At 51.7% G+C, this 23,280-nt stretch overlaps 1 protein-coding gene across 1 annotated transcript in view; it reads right to left on the bottom strand.

Moving 5' to 3' along the window:
- Window positions 1-23,280, bottom strand: part of DOK1 (docking protein 1) — a 65,786-nt gene that overhangs the window by 25,362 nt on the left and 17,144 nt on the right. Inside the window, exon 2 of the mRNA XM_072126492.1 lies at window positions 1,028-1,330. Coding sequence (XP_071982593.1) covers window positions 1,028-1,330 — 303 coding nt within the window. The remainder of the gene's footprint in view (window positions 1-1,027; window positions 1,331-23,280) is intronic.

Here is a 23,280-nt window from a genome sequence, read left to right on the forward strand (position 1 = left end):
CAACTACTGCTTATGGATTACTATCCTGGTCTACTGCTAGTGATCTACTGCCCCTGGTCAACTACTGCTCATGGATTACTATCCCGGTCTTCTGCTAGTGACCTACTGCCCCTGGTCAACTACTGCTCATGGATTACTATCCTGGTCTTCTGCTAGTGACCTACTACCCCTGGTCAACTACTGCTTATGGATTACTATCCTGGTCTTCTGCTAGTGACCTACTGCCCCTGGTCAACTACTGCTCATGGATTACTATCCTGGTCTTCTGCTAGTGACCTACTGCCCCTGGTCAACTACTGCTCATGGATTACTATCCTGGTCTTCTGCTAGTGACCTACTACCCCTGGTCAACTACTGCTCATGGATTACTATCCTGGTCTTCTGCTAGTGACCTACTACCCCTGGTCAACTTCTGCTCATGGATTACTATCCTGGTCTTCTGCTAGTGACCTACTACCCCTGGTCAACTTCTGCTCATGGATTACTATCCTGGTCTTCTACTAGTGACCTACTACCCCTGGTCAACTTCTGCTCATGGATTACTATCCTGGTCTACTGCTAGTGATCTACTGCCCCTGGTCAACTACTGCTTATGGATTACTATCCTGGTCTTCTACTAGTGACCTACTACCCCTGGTCAACTTCTGCTTATGGATTACTATCCTGGTCTACTGCCTTTGGTCTACTAATCATGATGTCCACGCCATATTGATTGTGGTTTTCTGCTGCTGATCACCACCAGTGACAATTTCTATACAATTGTATACAAATCGTAGAAGAATGAGGAATTCTTGTGTTTTGTTTTGTGATATTTGTCACCCGTGGAACCTTGTCATTTGCTGATTGTTCTCCAGTTATACCAAAATCTAAAGTAACATCTGGTAGTCAACTATGTGTGTCGCCTGCTCCCATCATGCACTTATCCTCGCATAGCTGATGTGTTGGTGACATTTGTGTACAAACATCAGAATGATCCTGGACTCCATAGGTCTGTGTGTACGGGGAGATAGTATTTCATGCTACTCACCGGGAAGGCGACCTCGCTGACCCTCTGCACCCATTCCTCGCACTGCGGGCGCTCAGCAGAGAGCAGCATGGTCTTGTCACTGGTCTCGATGATAAAAGCCGCCATGTTTTCTTTATGGCCGTTCTCTGTTGGGGAAGGCGCCACGTGGATACATTCTGCCAGACGTACAACCTTCCGATCAGCACCACGCCGGGCATATATCTTCTCTCCAGGCAGCGTGCCATCCTTCCAGTCATAGATTTCTAATCGAGCCACCCCAAACTGAGAGTCTGGATACAAGACCACGTAGCATCGCTTCCACTTCTGTCACCAGATACATAAGAGGGAGAAACATCATTACGAGTCCATAGTCATCCAGAACACAACTAGCACCTGGGCCCAGGAGCGGCTCCTCTCACCACTGGAGCGGGACAAGAACCCCCAAGCCTACGCTAAGCACTGAGCCTATGACTGAGAGTCTGGATACAAGACCACGTAGCATCGCTTCCACTTCTGTCACCAGATACATAAGAGGGAGAAACATCATTACGAGTCCATAGTCATCCAGAACACAACTAGCACCTGGGCCCAGGAGCGGCTCCTCTCACCACTGGAGCGGGACAAGAACCCCCAAGCCTACGCTAAGCACTGAGCCTATGACTGAGAGTCTGGATACAAGACCACGTAGCATCGCTTCCACTTCTGTCACTAGATACATAAGAGGGAGAAACATCATTACAAGTCCATAGTCATCCAGAACACAACTAGCACCTGGGCCCAGGAGCGGCTCCTCTCACCACTGGAGCGGGACAAGAACCCCGAGCTTACGCTAAGCACTGAGCCTATGACTGAGAGTCTGGATACAAGACCACGTAGCATCGCTTCCACTTCTGTCACCAGATACATAAGAGGGAGAAATACTTCATTACGAGTCCATAGTCATCCAGAACACAACTAGCACCTGGGCCCGGGAGCGGCTCCTCTCACCACTGGAGCGGGACAAGAACCCCGAGCTTACGCTAAGCACTGAGCCTATGACTGAGAGTCTGGATACAAGACCACGTAGCATCGCTTCTACTTCTGTCACCAGATACATAAGAAGGAGAAACATCATTACGAGTCCATAGTCATCCAGAACACAACTAGCACCTGGGCCCGGGAGCGGCTCCTCTCACCACTGGAGCGGGACAAGAGCCCAGAGCCTACGCTAAGCACTGAGCCTATGACTGAGAGTCTGGATACAAGACCACGTAGCATCGCTTCCACTTCTGTAACCAGATACATAAGAAGGAGAAACATCATTACGAGTCCAGAGTCATCCAGAACACAACTAGCACCTGGGCCCAGGAGCGGCTCCTCTCACCACTGGAGCGGGACAAGAGCCCCGAGCCTACGCTAAGCACTGAGCCTATGACTGAGAGTCTGGATACAAGACCACGTAGCATCGCTTCCACTTCTGTCACTAGATACATAAGAGGGAGAAACATCATTACGAGTCCATAGTCATCCAGAACACAACTAGCACCTGGGCCCAGGAGCGGCTCCTCTCACCACTGGAGCGGGACAAGAACCCCGAGCCTACGCTAAGCACTGAGCCTATGACTGAGAGTCTGGATACAAGACCACGTAGCATCGCTTCCACTTCTGTCACCAGATACATAAGAGGGAGAAACACTTCATTACGAGTCCATAGTCATCCAGAACACAACTAGCACCTGGGCCCAGGAGCGGCTCCTCTCACCACTGGAGCGGGACAAGAACCCCCGAGCCTACGCTAAGCACTGAGCCTATGACTGAGAGTCTGGATACAAGACCACGTAGCATCGCTTCCACTTCTGTCACCAGATACATAAGAGGGAGAAACATCATTACGAGTCCATAGTCATCCAGAACACAACTAGCACCTGGGCCCAGGAGCGGCTCCTCTCACCACTGGAGCGGGACAAGAACCCCAAGCCTACGCTAAGCACTGAGCCTATGACTGAGAGTCTGGATACAAGACCACGTAGCATCGCTTCCACTTCTGTCACTAGATACATAAGAGGGAGAAACATCATTACAAGTCCATAGTCATCCAGAACACAACTAGCACCTGGGCCCAGGAGCGGCTCCTCTCACCACTGGAGCGGGACAAGAACCCCGAGCCTACGCTAAGCACTGAGCTTATGACTGAGAGTCTGGATACAAGACCACGTAGCATCGCTTCCACTTCTGTCACCAGATACATAAGAAGGAGAAACATCATTACGAGTCCATAGTCATCCAGAACACAACTAGCACCTGGGCCCAGGAGCGGCTCCTCTCACCACTGGAGCGGGACAAGAACCCCGAGCTTACGCTAAGCACTGAGCCTATGACTGAGAGTCTGGATACAAGACCACGTAGCATCGCTTCCACTTCTGTCACCAGATACATAAGAGGGAGAAATACTTCATTACGAGTCCATAGTCATCCAGAACACAACTAGCACCTGGGCCCGGGAGCGGCTCCTCTCACCACTGGAGCGGGACAAGAACCCCGAGCTTACGCTAAGCACTGAGCCTATGACTGAGAGTCTGGATACAAGACCACGTAGCATCGCTTCTACTTCTGTCAGCAGATACATAAGAAGGAGAAACATCATTACGAGTCCATAGTCATCCAGAACACAACTAGCACCTGGGCCCGGGAGCGGCTCCTCTCACCACTGGAGCGGGACAAGAGCCCAGAGCCTACGCTAAGCACTGAGCCTATGACTGAGAGTCTGGATACAAGACCACGTAGCATCGCTTCCACTTCTGTCACCAGATACATAAGAGGGAGAAACATCATTACGAGTCCAGAGTCATCCAGAACACAACTAGCACCTGGGCCCAGGAGCGGCTCCTCTCACCACTGGAGCGGGACAAGAGCCCCGAGCCTACGCTAAGCACTGAGCCTATGACTGAGAGTCTGGATACAAGACCACGTAGCATCGCTTCCACTTCTGTCACCAGATACATAAGAGGGAGAAACATCATTACGAGTCCAGAGTCATCCAGAACACAACTAGCACCTGGGCCCAGGAGCGGCTCCTCTCACCACTGGAGCGGGACAAGAACCCCGAGCCTACGCTAAGCACTGAGCCTATGACTGAGAGTCTGGATACAAGACCACGTAGCATCGCTTCCACTTCTGTCACCAGATACATAAGAGGGAGAAACATCATTACGAGTCCAGAGTCATCCAGAACACAACTAGCACCTGGGCCCGGGAGCGGCTCCTCTCACCACTGGAGCGGGACAAGAACCCCGAGCCTACGCTAAGCACTGAGCCTATGACTGAGAGTCTGGATACAAGACCACGTAGCATCGCTTCCACTTCTGTCACCAGATACATAAGAGGGAGAAATACTTCATTATGAGTCCATAGTCATCCAGAACACAACTAGCACCTGGGCCCGGGAGCGGCTCCTCTCACCACTGGAGCGGGACAAGAACCCCGAGCTTACGCTAAGCACTGAGCCTATGACTGAGAGTCTGGATACAAGACCACGTAGCATCGCTTCTACTTCTGTCAGCAGATACATAAGAAGGAGAAACATCATTACGAGTCCATAGTCATCCAGAACACAACTAGCACCTGGGCCCGGGAGCGGCTCCTCTCACCACTGGAGCGGGACAAGAGCCCAGAGCCTACGCTAAGCACTGAGCCTATGACTGAGAGTCTGGATACAAGACCACGTAGCATCGCTTCCACTTCTGTCACCAGATACATAAGAGTGAGAAACATCATTACGAGTCCAGAGTCATCCAGAACACAACTAGCACCTGGGCCCAGGAGCGGCTCCTCTCACCACTGGAGCGGGACAAGAGCCCCGAGCCTACGCTAAGCACTGAGCCTATGACTGAGAGTCTGGATACAAGACCACGTAGCATCGCTTCCACTTCTGTCACCAGATACATAAGAGGGAGAAACATCATTACGAGTCCAGAGTCATCCAGAACACAACTAGCACCTGGGCCCAGGAGCGGCTCCTCTCACCACTGGAGCGGGACAAGAACCCCGAGCCTACGCTAAGCACTGAGCCTATGACTGAGAGTCTGGATACAAGACCACGTAGCATCGCTTCCACTTCTGTCACCAGATACATAAGAGGGAGAAACATCATTACGAGTCCAGAGTCATCCAGAACACAACTAGCACCTGGGCCCGGGAGCGGCTCCTCTCACCACTGGAGCGGGACAAGAACCCCGAGCCTACGCTAAGCACTGAGCCTATGACTGAGAGTCTGGATACAAGACCACGTAGCATCGCTTCCACTTCTGTCACCAGATACATAAGAGAGAGAAACATCATTACGAGTCCAGAGTCATCCAGAACACAACTAGCACCTGGGCCCGGGAGCGGCTCCTCTCACCACTGGAGCGGGACAAGAACCCCGAGCCTACGCTAAGCACTGAGCCTATGACTGAGAGTCTGGATACAAGACCACGTAGCATCGCTTCCACTTCTGTTACCAGATACATAAGAAGGAGAAACATCATAACGAGTCCATAGTCATCCAGAACACAACTAGCACCTGGGCCCGGGAGCGGCTCCTCTCACCACTGGAGCGGGACAAGAACCCAGAGCTTACGCTAAGCACTGAGCCTATGACTGAGAGTCTGGATACAAGACCACGTAGCATCGCTTCCACTTCTGTCACCAGATACATAAGAGGGAGAAATACTTCATTACGAGTCCATAGTCATCCAGAACACAACTAGCACCTGGTCCCAGGAGCGGCTCCTCTCACCACTGGAGCGGGACAAGAACCCCCGAGCCTACGCTAAGCACTGAGCCTATGACTGAGAGTCTGGATACAAGACCACGTAGCATCGCTTCCACTTCTGTCACTAGATACATAAGAGGGAGAAACATCATTACGAGTCCATAGTCATCCAGAACACAATTAGCACCTGGGCCCAGGAGCGGCTCCTCTCACCACTGGAGCGGGACAAGAATCCCGAGCTTACGCTAAGCACTGAGCCTATGACTGAGAGTCTGGATAGAAGACCACGTAGCATCGCTTCCACTTCTGTCACCAGATACATAAGAGGGAGAAACATCATTACGAGTCCATAGTCATCCAGAACACAACTAGCACCTGGGCCCAGGAGCGGCTCCTCTCACCACTGGAGCGGGACAAGAACCCCGAGCCTACGCTAAGCACTGAGCCTATGACTGAGAGTCTGGATACAAGACCACGTAGCATCGCTTCCACTTCTGTCACCAGATACATAAGAGGGAGAAACACTTCATTACGAGTCCATAGTCATCCAGAACACAACTAGCACCTGGGCCCAGGAGCGGCTCCTCTCACCACTGGAGCGGGACAAGAACCCCCGAGCCTACGCTAAGCACTGAGCCTATGACTGAGAGTCTGGATACAAGACCACGTAGCATCGCTTCCACTTCTGTCACCAGATACATAAGAGGGAGAAACATCATTACGAGTCCATAGTCATCCAGAACACAACTAGCACCTGGGCCCAGGAGCGGCTCCTCTCACCACTGGAGCGGGACAAGAACCCCAAGCCTACGCTAAGCACTGAGCCTATGACTGAGAGTCTGGATACAAGACCACGTAGCATCGCTTCCACTTCTGTCACTAGATACATAAGAGGGAGAAACATCATTACAAGTCCATAGTCATCCAGAACACAACTAGCACCTGGGCCCAGGAGCGGCTCCTCTCACCACTGGAGCGGGACAAGAACCCCGAGCCTACGCTAAGCACTGAGCTTATGACTGAGAGTCTGGATACAAGACCACGTAGCATCGCTTCCACTTCTGTCACCAGATACATAAGAAGGAGAAACATCATTACGAGTCCATAGTCATCCAGAACACAACTAGCACCTGGGCCCAGGAGCGGCTCCTCTCACCACTGGAGCGGGACAAGAACCCCGAGCTTACGCTAAGCACTGAGCCTATGACTGAGAGTCTGGATACAAGACCACGTAGCATCGCTTCCACTTCTGTCACCAGATACATAAGAGGGAGAAATACTTCATTACGAGTCCATAGTCATCCAGAACACAACTAGCACCTGGGCCCGGGAGCGGCTCCTCTCACCACTGGAGCGGGACAAGAACCCCGAGCTTACGCTAAGCACTGAGCCTATGACTGAGAGTCTGGATACAAGACCACGTAGCATCGCTTCTACTTCTGTCACCAGATACATAAGAAGGAGAAACATCATTACGAGTCCATAGTCATCCAGAACACAACTAGCACCTGGGCCCGGGAGCGGCTCCTCTCACCACTGGAGCGGGACAAGAGCCCAGAGCCTACGCTAAGCACTGAGCCTATGACTGAGAGTCTGGATACAAGACCACGTAGCATCGCTTCCACTTCTGTCACCAGATACATAAGAAGGAGAAACATCATTACGAGTCCAGAGTCATCCAGAACACAATTAGCACCTGGGCCCAGGAGCGGCTCCTCTCACCACTGGAGCGGGACAAGAATCCCGAGCTTACGCTAAGCACTGAGCCTATGACTGAGAGTCTGGATAGAAGACCACGTAGCATCGCTTCCACTTCTGTCACCAGATACATAAGAGGGAGAAACATCATTACGAGTCCATAGTCATCCAGAACACAACTAGCACCTGGGCCCAGGAGCGGCTCCTCTCACCACTGGAGCGGGACAAGAACCCCGAGCCTACGCTAAGCACTGAGCCTATGACTGAGAGTCTGGATACAAGACCACGTAGCATCGCTTCCACTTCTGTCACCAGATACATAAGAGGGAGAAACACTTCATTACGAGTCCATAGTCATCCAGAACACAACTAGCACCTGGGCCCAGGAGCGGCTCCTCTCACCACTGGAGCGGGACAAGAACCCCCGAGCCTACGCTAAGCACTGAGCCTATGACTGAGAGTCTGGATACAAGACCACGTAGCATCGCTTCCACTTCTGTCACCAGATACATAAGAGGGAGAAACATCATTACGAGTCCATAGTCATCCAGAACACAACTAGCACCTGGGCCCAGGAGCGGCTCCTCTCACCACTGGAGCGGGACAAGAACCCCAAGCCTACGCTAAGCACTGAGCCTATGACTGAGAGTCTGGATACAAGACCACGTAGCATCGCTTCCACTTCTGTCACTAGATACATAAGAGGGAGAAACATCATTACAAGTCCATAGTCATCCAGAACACAACTAGCACCTGGGCCCAGGAGCGGCTCCTCTCACCACTGGAGCGGGACAAGAACCCCGAGCCTACGCTAAGCACTGAGCTTATGACTGAGAGTCTGGATACAAGACCACGTAGCATCGCTTCCACTTCTGTCACCAGATACATAAGAAGGAGAAACATCATTACGAGTCCATAGTCATCCAGAACACAACTAGCACCTGGGCCCAGGAGCGGCTCCTCTCACCACTGGAGCGGGACAAGAACCCCGAGCTTACGCTAAGCACTGAGCCTATGACTGAGAGTCTGGATACAAGACCACGTAGCATCGCTTCCACTTCTGTCACCAGATACATAAGAGGGAGAAATACTTCATTACGAGTCCATAGTCATCCAGAACACAACTAGCACCTGGGCCCGGGAGCGGCTCCTCTCACCACTGGAGCGGGACAAGAACCCCGAGCTTACGCTAAGCACTGAGCCTATGACTGAGAGTCTGGATACAAGACCACGTAGCATCGCTTCTACTTCTGTCACCAGATACATAAGAAGGAGAAACATCATTACGAGTCCATAGTCATCCAGAACACAACTAGCACCTGGGCCCGGGAGCGGCTCCTCTCACCACTGGAGCGGGACAAGAGCCCAGAGCCTACGCTAAGCACTGAGCCTATGACTGAGAGTCTGGATACAAGACCACGTAGCATCGCTTCCACTTCTGTCACCAGATACATAAGAAGGAGAAACATCATTACGAGTCCAGAGTCATCCAGAACACAATTAGCACCTGGGCCCAGGAGCGGCTCCTCTCACCACTGGAGCGGGACAAGAGCCCCGAGCCTACGCTAAGCACTGAGCCTATGACTGAGAGTCTGGATACAAGACCACGTAGCATCGCTTCCACTTCTGTCACCAGATACATAAGAGGGAGAAATACTTCATTACGAGTCCATAGTCATCCAGAACACAACTAGCACCTGGGCCCAGGAGCGGCTCCTCTCACCACTGGAGCGGGACAAGAACCCCGAGCCTACGCTAAGCACTGAGCCTATGACTGAGAGTCTGGATACAAGACCACGTAGCATCGCTTCCACTTCTGTCACCAGATACATAAGAGGGAGAAACACTTCATTACGAGTCCATAGTCATCCAGAACACAACTAGCACCTGGGCCCAGGAGCGGCTCCTCTCACCACTGGAGCGGGACAAGAACCCCCGAGCCTACGCTAAGCACTGAGCCTATGACTGAGAGTCTGGATACAAGACCACGTAGCATCGCTTCCACTTCTGTCACCAGATACATAAGAGGGAGAAACATCATTACGAGTCCATAGTCATCCAGAACACAACTAGCACCTGGGCCCAGGAGCGGCTCCTCTCACCACTGGAGCGGGACAAGAACCCCAAGCCTACGCTAAGCACTGAGCCTATGACTGAGAGTCTGGATACAAGACCACGTAGCATCGCTTCCACTTCTGTCACTAGATACATAAGAGGGAGAAACATCATTACAAGTCCATAGTCATCCAGAACACAACTAGCACCTGGGCCCAGGAGCGGCTCCTCTCACCACTGGAGCGGGACAAGAACCCCGAGCTTACGCTAAGCACTGAGCCTATGACTGAGAGTCTGGATACAAGACCACGTAGCATCGCTTCCACTTCTGTCACCAGATACATAAGAGGGAGAAATACTTCATTACGAGTCCATAGTCATCCAGAACACAACTAGCACCTGGGCCCGGGAGCGGCTCCTCTCACCACTGGAGCGGGACAAGAACCCCGAGCTTACGCTAAGCACTGAGCCTATGACTGAGAGTCTGGATACAAGACCACGTAGCATCGCTTCTACTTCTGTCACCAGATACATAAGAAGGAGAAACATCATTACGAGTCCATAGTCATCCAGAACACAACTAGCACCTGGGCCCGGGAGCGGCTCCTCTCACCACTGGAGCGGGACAAGAGCCCAGAGCCTACGCTAAGCACTGAGCCTATGACTGAGAGTCTGGATACAAGACCACGTAGCATCGCTTCCACATCTGTCACCAGATACATAAGAAGGAGAAACATCATTACGAGTCCAGAGTCATCCAGAACACAATTAGCACCTGGGCCCAGGAGCGGCTCCTCTCACCACTGGAGCGGGACAAGAGCCCCGAGCCTACGCTAAGCACTGAGCCTATGACTGAGAGTCTGGATACAAGACCACGTAGCATCGCTTCCACTTCTGTCACCAGATACATAAGAGGGAGAAACATCATTACGAGTCCAGAGTCATCCAGAACACAACTAGCACCTGGGCCCAGGAGCGGCTCCTCTCACCACTGGAGCGGGACAAGAGCCCCGAGCCTACGCTAAGCACTGAGCCTATGACTGAGAGTCTGGATACAAGACCACGTAGCATCGCTTCCACTTCTGTCACCAGATACATAAGAGGGAGAAACATCATTACGAGTCCAGAGTCATCCAGAACACAACTAGCACCTGGGCCCAGGAGCGGCTCCTCTCACCACTGGAGCGGGACAAGAACCCCGAGCCTACGCTAAGCACTGAGCCTATGACTGAGAGTCTGGATACAAGACCACGTAGCATCGCTTCCACTTCTGTCACCAGATACATAAGAGGGAGAAACATCATTACGAGTCCAGAGTCATCCAGAACACAACTAGCACCTGGGCCCGGGAGCGGCTCCTCTCACCACTGGAGCGGGACAAGAACCCCGAGCCTACGCTAAGCACTGAGCCTATGACTGAGAGTCTGGATACAAGACCACGTAGCATCGCTTCCACTTCTGTCACCAGATACATAAGAGAGAGAAACATCATTACGAGTCCAGAGTCATCCAGAACACAACTAGCACCTGGGCCCGGGAGCGGCTCCTCTCACCACTGGAGCGGGACAAGAACCCCGAGCCTACGCTAAGCACTGAGCCTATGACTGAGAGTCTGGATACAAGACCACGTAGCATCGCTTCCACTTCTGTTACCAGATACATAAGAAGGAGAAACATCATAACGAGTCCATAGTCATCCAGAACACAACTAGCACCTGGGCCCGGGAGTGGCTCCTCTCACCACTGGAGCGGGACAAGAACCCCGAGCCTACGCTAAGCACTGAGCCTATGACTGAGAGTCTGGATACAAGACCACGTAGCATCGCTTCCACTTCTGTCACCAGATACATAAGAGGGAGAAACATCATTACGAGTCCAGAGTCATCCAGAACACAACTAGCACCTGGGCCTGGGAGCGGCTCCTCTCACCACTGGAGCGGGACAAGAACCCCGAGCCTACGCTAAGCACTGAGCCTATGACTGAGAGTCTGGATACAAGACCACATAGCATCGCTTCCACTTCTGTCACCAGATATATAAGAGGGAGAAATACTTCATTACGAGTCCATAGTCATCCAGAACACAACTAGCACCTGGGCCCGGGAGTGGCTCCTCTCACCACTGGAGCGGGACAAGAACCCCGAGCCTACGCTAAGCACTGAGCCTATGACTGAGAGTCTGGATACAAGACCACGTAGCATCGCTTCCACTTCTGTCACCAGATACATAAGAGGGAGAAACATCATTACGAGTCCATAGTCATCCAGAACACAACTAGCACCTGGGCCCAGGAGCGGCTCCTCTCACCACTGGAGCGGGACAAGAACCCCGAGCCTACGCTAAGCACTGAGCCTATGACTGAGAGTCTGGATACAAGACCACGTAGCATCGCTTCCACTTCTGTCACCAGATACATAAGAGGGAGAAATACTTCATTACGAGTCCAGAGTCATCCAGAACACAACTAGCACCTGGGCCCGGGAGCGGCTCCTCTCACCACTGGAGCGGGACAAGAACCCCGAGCTTACGCTAAGCACTGAGCCTATGACTGAGAGTCTGGATACAAGACCACGTAGCATCGCTTCCACTTCTGTCACCAGATACATAAGAGGGAGAAATACTTCATTACGAGTCCATAGTCATCCAGAACACAACTAGCACCTGGTCCCAGGAGCGGCTCCTCTCACCACTGGAGCGGGACAAGAACCCCCGAGCCTACGCTAAGCACTGAGCCTATGACTGAGAGTCTGGATACAAGACCACGTAGCATCGCTTCCACTTCTGTCACTAGATACATAAGAGGGAGAAACATCATTACGAGTCCAGAGTCATCCAGAACACAATTAGCACCTGGGCCCAGGAGCGGCTCCTCTCACCACTGGAGCGGGACAAGAACCCCCGAGCCTACGCTAAGCACTGAGCCTATGACTGAGAGTCTGGATACAAGACCACGTAGCATCGCTTCTACTTCTGTCACCAGATACATAAGAGGGAGAAACATCATTACGAGTCCAGAGTCATCCAGAACACAACTAGCACCTGGGCCCGGGAGCGGCTCCTCTCACCACTGGAGCGGGACAAGAACCCCGAGCCTACGCTAAGCACTGAGCCTATGACTGAGAGTCTGGATACAAGACCACGTAGCATCGCTTCCACTTCTGTCACCAGATACATAAGAGAGAGAAACATCATTACGAGTCCAGAGTCATCCAGAACACAACTAGCACCTGGGCCCAGGAGCGGCTCCTCTCACCACTGGAGCGGGACAAGAGCCCCGAGCCTACGCTAAGCACTGAGCCTATGACTGAGAGTCTGGATACAAGACCACGTAGCATCGCTTCCACTTCTGTCACCAGATACATAAGAGGGAGAAACATCATTACGAGTCCAGAGTCATCCAGAACACAACTAGCACCTGGGCCCAGGAGCGGCTCCTCTCACCACTGGAGCGGGACAAGAACCCCGAGCCTACGCTAAGCACTGAGCCTATGACTGAGAGTCTGGATACAAGACCACGTAGCATCGCTTCCACTTCTGTCACCAGATACATAAGAGGGAGAAACATCATTACGAGTCCAGAGTCATCCAGAACACAACTAGCACCTGGGCCCGGGAGCGGCTCCTCTCACCACTGGAGCGGGACAAGAACCCCGAGCCTACGCTAAGCACTGAGCCTATGACTGAGAGTCTGGATACAAGACCACGTAGCATCGCTTCCACTTCTGTCACCAGATACATAAGAGAGAGAAACATCATTACGAGTCCAGAGTCATCCAGAACACAACTAGCACCTGGGCCCGGGAGCGGCTCCTCTCACCACTGGAGCGGGACAAGAACCCCGAGCCTACGCTAAGCACTGAGCCTATGACTGAGAGTCTGGATACAAGACCACGTAGCATCGCTTCCACTTCTGTTACCAGATACATAAGAAGGAGAAACATCATAACGAGTCCATAGTCATCCAGAACACAACTAGCACCTGGGCCCGGGAGTGGCTCCTCTCACCACTGGAGCGGGACAAGAACCCCGAGCCTACGCTAAGCACTGAGCCTATGACTGAGAGTCTGGATACAAGACCACGTAGCATCGCTTCCACTTCTGTCACCAGATACATAAGAGGGAGAAACATCATTACGAGTCCAGAGTCATCCAGAACACAACTAGCACCTGGGCCTGGGAGCGGCTCCTCTCACCACTGGAGCGGGACAAGAACCCCGAGCCTACGCTAAGCACTGAGCCTATGACTGAGAGTCTGGATACAAGACCACATAGCATCGCTTCCACTTCTGTCACCAGATATATAAGAGGGAGAAATACTTCATTACGAGTCCATAGTCATCCAGAACACAACTAGCACCTGGGCCCGGGAGTGGCTCCTCTCACCACTGGAGCGGGACAAGAACCCCGAGCCTACGCTAAGCACTGAGCCTATGACTGAGAGTCTGGATACAAGACCACGTAGCATCGCTTCCACTTCTGTCACCAGATACATAAGAGGGAGAAACATCATTACGAGTCCATAGTCATCCAGAACACAACTAGCACCTGGGCCCAGGAGCGGCTCCTCTCACCACTGGAGCGGGACAAGAACCCCGAGCCTACGCTAAGCACTGAGCCTATGACTGAGAGTCTGGATACAAGACCACGTAGCATCGCTTCCACTTCTGTCACCAGATACATAAGAGGGAGAAATACTTCATTACGAGTCCAGAGTCATCCAGAACACAACTAGCACCTGGGCCCGGGAGCGGCTCCTCTCACCACTGGAGCGGGACAAGAACCCCGAGCTTACGCTAAGCACTGAGCCTATGACTGAGAGTCTGGATACAAGACCACGTAGCATCGCTTCCACTTCTGTCACCAGATACATAAGAGGGAGAAATACTTCATTACGAGTCCATAGTCATCCAGAACACAACTAGCACCTGGTCCCAGGAGCGGCTCCTCTCACCACTGGAGCGGGACAAGAACCCCCGAGCCTACGCTAAGCACTGAGCCTATGACTGAGAGTCTGGATACAAGACCACGTAGCATCGCTTCCACTTCTGTCACTAGATACATAAGAGGGAGAAACATCATTACGAGTCCAGAGTCATCCAGAACACAACTAGCACCTGGGCCCAGGAGCGGCTCCTCTCACCACTGGAGCGGGACAAGAACCCCCGAGCCTACGCTAAGCACTGAGCCTATGACTGAGAGTCTGGATACAAGACCACGTAGCATCGCTTCTACTTCTGTCACCAGATACATAAGAGGGAGAAACATCATTACGAGTCCAGAGTCATCCAGAACACAACTAGCACCTGGGCCCGGGAGCGGCTCCTCTCACCACTGGAGCGGGACAAGAACCCCCGAGCCTACGCTAAGCACTGAGCCTATGACTGAGAGTCTGGATACAAGACCACGTAGCATCGCTTCCACTTCTGTCACCAGATACATAAGAGGGAGAAACATCATTACGAGTCCATAGTCATCCAGAACACAACTAGCACCTGGGCCCGGGAGTGGCTCCTCTCACCACTGGAGCGGGACAAGACCCCCCGAGCCTACGCTAAGCACTGAGCCTATGACTGAGAGGTTCTCAGCGTGAACTGGTGACATCTCCTGGAATATTCTAGAATGGAATCTGTGGAACGATCGCGCTGATTCCACCTAATCCCTGCCCACATGTTTCACACCTTTAAGGGACTATGTAAATGCTATGTAGATGTTCACACTTTCATCTGGATTGGGATGGGCTCGGACTGTTTCCATAGTAACACATGCGATCCGGTGCATGTAAACAATGCAATACATCAGGCACTTGTCAAACGATCGCATTAGTTTCTGTTGAGTCACAAATGTGACAATCCATCTGGATTGTGTTTTGTAAAGCAATTGAGACAATCGGTGTGATTGGTTATGGAGAGGACTATCAGTGTATGGGTGATCAGACCCCCTAGGGCAGTGATGGCTAACCTATGGCACGGGTGCCAGAGGTGGCACTCAGAGCCCTTTCTGTGGGCACTCAGGCCATCACCAGAGAGGACTCCAGGTATCTTCCTGCAGTCCCAGACAGCCCAGGACTTGCTGTGCACAGAGCTATTTTAAAGTGGCAGCTCTACCTGGGACTATTTTCTTTTTTATTGGTGTCCTCAGGGGCTGGTATGAATGAAAACTGTGACAGAGAAGGGAGTATAAATCACAAATTAAATTTCTGTGTTGGCACTTTGCGATAAATAAGTGGGTCATGGTTGTAGTTTGGGCACTCGGTCTCTAAAAGGTTCGCCATCACTGCCCTAGGGTTAAAGAATCCTAGAGGGGCCTGAAATAATAGTAAAAAATACATTTAAAATATGTTTAAAAAGATATAAAATGAAAATTACTCATCATTTTCCTAGAACACAGATTTAATATATTCCAGAGTCTCAAAATGCTCAATCTATGAAAAAATAAGAATAATTATTTCCGGTGGTGACCCTGTAATGGAGAATAGCCCCAAATGCCCCAATCGCTACTTTTTCACCATTTTGCAACACATAAAAATGTAACTAAAAAGTGATCAAAAGGTCCTACAGTCCCTAAAATGGTAAAAAAACATAATCAGAGCGTCCTGCAAATGACCCGCACACAGGTCCATACACTAAAGGGTGAAACACGTAGCGGCTTCTGAATATGCAGATCTAAGAATATTTTTTGCACAAAAGGTTTTAATTTTTTTAATTTTTGTAATAAAACATAACGGACCGACCCAATGCAGAAAGGGGGGGGGGGGGTCATTTGGACCTTGCAGGAAAAGATGAGAAAACAAAGTCCGGGGGAAAATGGGGCAACTGTGTTTTAGGAAATTCTACCACATTTGGGATTTTTTTCCAGCTTCCTTGTACACGGAGCAGGATGACGCCACGAGAAAGTACAATATGTCCCGCTGGTCAAAAGACGGCAGCGGGGGAATGGAAACACAAAATGATGGATGGATAGGGCCTAGTTATTTTATACCTCCTGGCATAGAGTTTATCTGCAGGGGTATATATTCAGGATGGGGGGGGGGTTATACTCCCGGATACCCTGGGGTGGGGTTATTCTGTCCTGCTACACCGGTACGGAAAGAGTTACGACCCTAAAACCACATGAAACCTGGTAATGAACATGTGAACGCAGCCGGAGGACAAGAACATGAGATGTCTTCACCAGCCCGAAACACTGGTCCTGTGGAGCGCCTTCTCCGCTCAGGTGTTTCCCAAACCACCAACAAAATCAGACTCGTTCTATTACTTGTGGTGCTCGTAGAAACCATGAGCGTGTGTGACCATAGAACAATCCGGGGACGGGTGAGGCTAACACCAGGGAGAAGTACATGAGGTGACCACCATGAAGAACCAACCTCTAGATGATGAGCCGTGATGGGGTCATTACTGGAGCAGATCTCTGGAGGAAGCTGAGACTTTTATGACCGGAGCCGGTTAATGTATCAGCTGAAGCCTCATCCACCGCACAATAGGGAAGTGATTGGGAATCATTGGATTGTGGAGAGGTTCCAGTTACATAATAAGATCTCAAGTTAAAGGTTAACATGTAAGTTGTACGTTATTGCTATCACTGGACAGACACTTCTCATGTCCTGGCACAAGGACTTCCCCCCTCCCACCAGCAAATTCTGTGTCCTCCAAAAGTCTAATATATTTAAATGACCTGATGCCTCGTGCACAAAAACAGTAAAGTAACAACCCTTGTTACATAGAAGCTATAGCTAACATATTCCATGGGGACAGTACCAGAAACAAGAGTACTGCATAGATAGAGCACCAGAACAAAGGTTACTTTATAGATACGGTACCAGAAACAACAACAAATACTACATCGAAACAGCAAAGGAACCAAGCTTACTACATCGAAACAGCAAAGGAACCAAGCTTACTACATCGAAACAGCAAAGGAACCAAGCCTACTACATCGAAACAGCAAAGGAACCAAGCTTACTACATCGAAACAGCAAAGGAACCAAGCCTACTACATCGAAACAGCAAAGGAACCAAGCTTACTACATCGAAACAGCAAAGGAACCAAGCCTACCACATCGAAACAGCAAAGGAACCAAGCTTACTACATCGAAACAGCAAAGGAACCAAGCTTACTACATCGAAACAGCAAAGGAACCAAGCTTACTACGTAGATAGAGGACTAGGAACAAGCAGAGCGATACAGAAAGCCTTATACTGCACCAGATTTTCAGTGATGCTGGATGATAAATATGACATAGAATAAGATGTCTCCGTGTATCTCCAGCGACTGATCAGCTTCATGCCCTGCCTGCCGCTAAGGGCCACATCATAACTGCCTCATTGCATGTGTGCAGGGTAAAGACTTGCACAAGCTGCCAGGGTGATTGATTGTACCAATATCCCAGTGGTCCCCTCCAGCCTTCATCCGGATATTCTGAGTACCTGAGCGGGGAAGCGACACATGCAGGATATCGGGGGCACGATCTTAGTGACTCCCCGCACAGCGCATTATACACGGACAATGCACTTACATGCACCAGGAAGAAGAAGGTGAACTCCGGGGACCTGAGCGGGGAAGTGACACATGCAGGATATCGGGGCAGGATCTTAGTGACTCCCCGCACAGCGCATTATACACGGACAATGCACTTACATGCACCAGGAAGAAGAAGGTGAACTCCGGGGACCTGAGCGGGGAAGTGACACATGCAGGATATCGGGGCAGGATCTTAGTGACTCCCCGCACAGCGCATTATACAAGGACAATGCACTTACATGCACCAGGAAGAAGAAGGTGAACTCCGGGGACCTGAGCGGGGAAGCGACACATGCAGGATATCGGGGCAGGATCTTAGTGACTCCCCGCACAGCGCATTATACACGGACAATGCACTTACATGCACCAGAAAGAAGAAGGTGAACTCCAGGGACCTGAGCGGGGAAGCGACACATGCAGGATATCGGGCGCAGGATCTTAGTGACTCCCCGCACAGCTCATTATACACGGACAATGCACTTACATGCACCAGGAAAAAGAAGGTGAACTCTGGGGACCTGAGCGGGGAAGTGACACATGCAGGATATCGGGTGCAGGATCTTAGTGACTCCCTGCACAGCGCATTATACATGGACAATGCACTTACATGCACCAGGAAGAAGAAGGTGAACTCCAGGGACCTGAGCGGGGAAGTGACACATGCAGGATATTGGGGGCAGGATCTTAGTGACTCCCCGCACAGCGCATTATACACGGACAATGCACTTACATGCACCAGGAAGAAGAAGGTGAACCCCGGGGACCTGAGTGGGGAAGCAACACATGCAGGATATCGGGTGCAGGATCTTAGTGACTCCCTGCACAGCGCATTATACACGGACAATGCACTTACATGCACCAGGAAGAAGAAGGTGAACTCCAGGGACCTGAGCGGGGAAGCGACACATGCAGGATATCGGGCGCACGATCTTAGTGACTCCCCGCACAGCGCATTATACACGGACAATGAACTTACATGCACCAGGAAGAAGAAGGTGAACTCCAGGGACCTGAGCGGGGAAAAGACACATGCAGGATATCGGCGCACGATCTTAGTGACTCCCCGCACAGCGCATTATACACAGACAATGCACTTACATGCACCAGGAAGAAGGTGAACTCCGGGGACCTGAGCGGGGAAGCGACACATGCAGGATATCAGGTGCAGGATCTTAGTGACGCCCCGCACAGCGCATTATACACAGACAATGCACTTACATGCACCAGGAAGAAGGTGAACCCCGGGGACCTGAGTGGGGAAGCAACACATGCAGGATATCGGGTGCAGGATCTTAGTGACTCCCTGCACAGCGCATTATACATGGACAATGCACTTACATGCACCAGGAAGAAGGTGAACTCCGGGGACCTGAGTGGGGAAGCGACATATGCAGGATATCGGGTGCATGATCTTAGTGACTCCCGGCACAGCGCATTATACACGGACAATGCACTTACATGCACCAGGAAGAAGAAGGTGAACTCAGGGGACCTGAGCGGGGAAGCAACACATGCAGGATATCGGGCGCAGGATCTTAGTGACTCCCCGCACAGCGCATTATACATGGACAATGCACTTACATGCACCAGGAAGAAGGTGAACCCCGGGGACCTGAGTGGGGAAGCGACACATGCAGGATATCGGGTGCATGATCTTAGTGACTCCCGACACAGCGCATTATACACGGACAATGCACTTACATGCACCAGGAAGAAGAAGGTGAACTCAGGGGACCTGAGCGGGGAAGCAACACATGCAGGATATTGGGGGCAGGATCTTAGTGACTCCCCGCACAGCGCATTATACACGGACAATGCACTTACATGCACCAGGAAGAAGAAGGTGAACTCCAGGGACCTGAGCGGGGAAGCGACACATGCAGGATATCGGGCGCACGATCTTAGTGACTCCCTGCACAGCGCATTATACACGGACAATGTACTTACATTCACCAGGAAGAAGAAGGTGAACCCCGGGGACCTGAGCGGGGAAGCGACACATGCAGGATATCAGGCACAGGATCTTAGTGACTCCCTGCACAGCGCATTATACACGGACAATGCACTTACATGCACCAGGAAGAAGAAGGTGAACTCCTGGGAACTGAGCGGGGAAGCAACACATGCAGGATATCGGGGCAGGATCTTAGTGACTCCCCGCACAGCGCATTATACACAGACAATGCAATTATATGCACCAGGAAGAAGAAGGTGAACTCCGGGGACCTGAGCGGGGAAGTGACACATGCAGGATATCAGGTGCAGGATCTTAGTGACTCCCCGCACAGCGTATTATACACGGACAATGCACTTACATGCACCAGGAAGAAGGTGAACCCCGGGGACCTGAGTAGGGAAGCAACACATGCAGGATATCGGGTGCAGGATCTTAGTGACTCCCTGCACAGCGCATTATACACGGACAATGCACTTACATGCACCAGGAAGAAGAAGGTGAACTCCGGGGACCTGAGCGGGGAAGCAACACATGCAGGATATCGAGGGCATGATCTTAGTGACTCCCCGCACAGCGCATTATACACGGACAATGCACTAACATGTACCAGGAAGAAGAAGGTGAACTCCAGGACCTGAGCGGGGAAGAGACACATGCAGGATATAAGGCGCAGGATCTTAGTGACTCGCCGCACAGCACATTATACACAGACAATGCACTTACATGCACCAGGAAGAAGAAGGTGAACTCCTGGGACCTGAGCGGGGAAGCGACACTTGCAGGATATCGGGCGCAGGATCTTAGTGACTCCCCGCACAGCGGATTATACACGGACAATGCACTTACATGCACCAGGAAGAAGAAGGTGAACTCCGGGAACCTGAGCGGGGAAGAGACACATGCAGGATATCGGGCGCAGGATCTTAGTGACTCCCCGCACAGCGCATTATACACGGACAATGCACTTACATGCACCAGGAAGAAGAAGGTGAACTCCAGGGACCTGAGCGGGGAAGCGACACATGCAGGATATCGGGTGCACGATCTTAGTGACTCCCCGCACAGCGCATTATACACGGACAATGCACTTACATGCACCAGGAAGAAGAAGGTGAACTCCAGGGACCTGAGCGGGGAAGCGACACATGCAGGATATCGGGGGCGCAGGATCTTAGTGACTCCCCGCACAGCGCATTATACACGGACAATGCACTTACATGCACCAGGAAGAAGAAGGTGAACTCCGGGGACCTGAGCAGGGAAGCGACACATGCAGGATATCGGGTGCAGGATCTTAGTGACTCCCCGCACAGCGCATTATACACGGACAATGCACTTACATGCACGAGGAAGAAGAAGGTGAACTCAGGGGACCTGAGCGGGGAAGTGACACATGCAGAATATCGGGCACAGGATCTTAGTGACTCCCTGCACAGCGCATTATACACGGACAATGCACTTACATGCACCAGGAAGAAGAAGGTGAACTCAGGGGACCTGAGCGGGGAAGTGACACATGCAGAATATCGGGGGCGCAGGATCTTAGTGACTCCCTGCACAATGCATTGTTGTTAGACAATGCACTTTGGGGGAAAGGGTCAGGAAGGGTAAGTAAATGTGCCCCATAATGTCTCATCTGATGTCAGGATGGCAATGAGACACTGCATGGAGAACCAGGATGGGGCGGGGTCTTCTATATTTCGCCTCAGGCGGCAGAGAGTTGAGGTTCCCTCTTGTCTGCAGGGTAGGGCGTGACAAGACCTTCACAATGTTAGAGTTTCTTGTTCTTCTCGTGTTGTACAGGAATCAGATTGATGTTTGCGTCACTGACAATCCCAATGACTCCCCCATTGTAGCCGGGGGCTGAGCTGCTACAAGTGCGGACACATTCCTGGCCCCAGCCGAGCAGATAACTGCATGAGCCCTAGAACTGTGAGATGTCATTCATGTTCTTCATGATTTACTTCCTCGGCTTAGTCAGAATTAATTCCTCACAGATCGACCCCTTTCTGTCCCCTTTTCGCTTCCTCTCTTGTTTCGGGATGATCTCTGGTGGTAAGAGACTTTCCTATTCCAGGGGCCGCAGTGTCCGACCCAAGAACAATTCCAATATTCACAGACCAAGTCGCTGGATATTTACATTCCTAACCGGCTGCGATAATCATCACTTAACGATCTATTCACACAATTAATGGCTCGCTATGTAAAGTGAGAAGAAATGCTTAGGCCCCTTTGCCACAGTCCGTGTAGATCGCGGCCAGATAAACGCCCCCCCCCCCCCCATAGACGGCTCTAGGCCGCTCCCCGCAGGACGTATGTAGACGGCCACATGCTACACGTACTGAAGCGTTTTCATGTGAGTGTAGAGCAGGAGGCGGCGCATGTTCTCCATGTGGGGCCCAGCGCATCACCAATCATAGAGCAGGTCCTATTCCTACCCCATTTTGTGATGTGGCCGCTCAGTGACCATAAATATGGGAGGGAGAGCAGCCCCCCACCTCAGCCTTACAGACATGTATAGGCCGACCAGGGCCTGATTATAGGAAGGGCCCCCCCCCCCCCCCACATTATCCATAAGGAGGCCCCAGTGTCCGACAGTCAGCTCACTGTTTCTGGCAGGGATGTGCAGTGGTGGTGGATGGCTACCTACCTCCAAGCCGTGACTCGCTGTCTGTGAGAGTGTGCCCACCCGTACTCACTCTCATTGTGCATGCGCTGCATTCAGAGTGACACCTAATGCCCCCTTTAGGACCCAACACTGGTTGGCTGAACTGGTCTCCAGCATTATATTTGATCGCTCAGGGAAGCAGAGGCTTGTGGGAGCAGTACTTCTGCCATTGTGTAGAATATTAATGATTAAAAATAGTAATGTGGACCACAGTATGAGTGGGGCCCCAACAGATCCTGCATCCTGGGGCCTCCACCTACCTTAATCCCGCCCTGCTTAGGGAAAGTCCTATTCCTACCCTGACAGTATTTAGTGCAGTCCATGGGAGTGAGGAGAGGCAGAGGAGACAGAGAGAGGAGCCGGGGAGCAGAGAGGAGAGGCAGAGGAGACAGAGAGAGGAGCCGGGCAGCAGAGAGGAGAGGCAGAGAAGAGGCAGAGGAGAGGCAGAGGAGACAGAGGGATGAGCCGGGCAGCAGAGAGGAGAGGCAGAGGAGAAGCCAGGAGACAGAGGGATGAGCCGGGCAGCAGAGAGAAGAGGCAGAGGAGAAGCCAGGAGACAAAGGGATGAGCCGGGCAGCAGAGAGGAGAGGCAGAGGAGAAGCCAGGAGACAGAGGGATGAGCCGGGCAGCATAGAGGAGAGGCAGAG

Source organism: Engystomops pustulosus, chromosome 1 (assembly GCF_040894005.1).
Source record: "Engystomops pustulosus chromosome 1, aEngPut4.maternal, whole genome shotgun sequence".
Classification (NCBI taxonomy): Eukaryota; Metazoa; Chordata; class Amphibia; order Anura; family Leptodactylidae; genus Engystomops; species Engystomops pustulosus.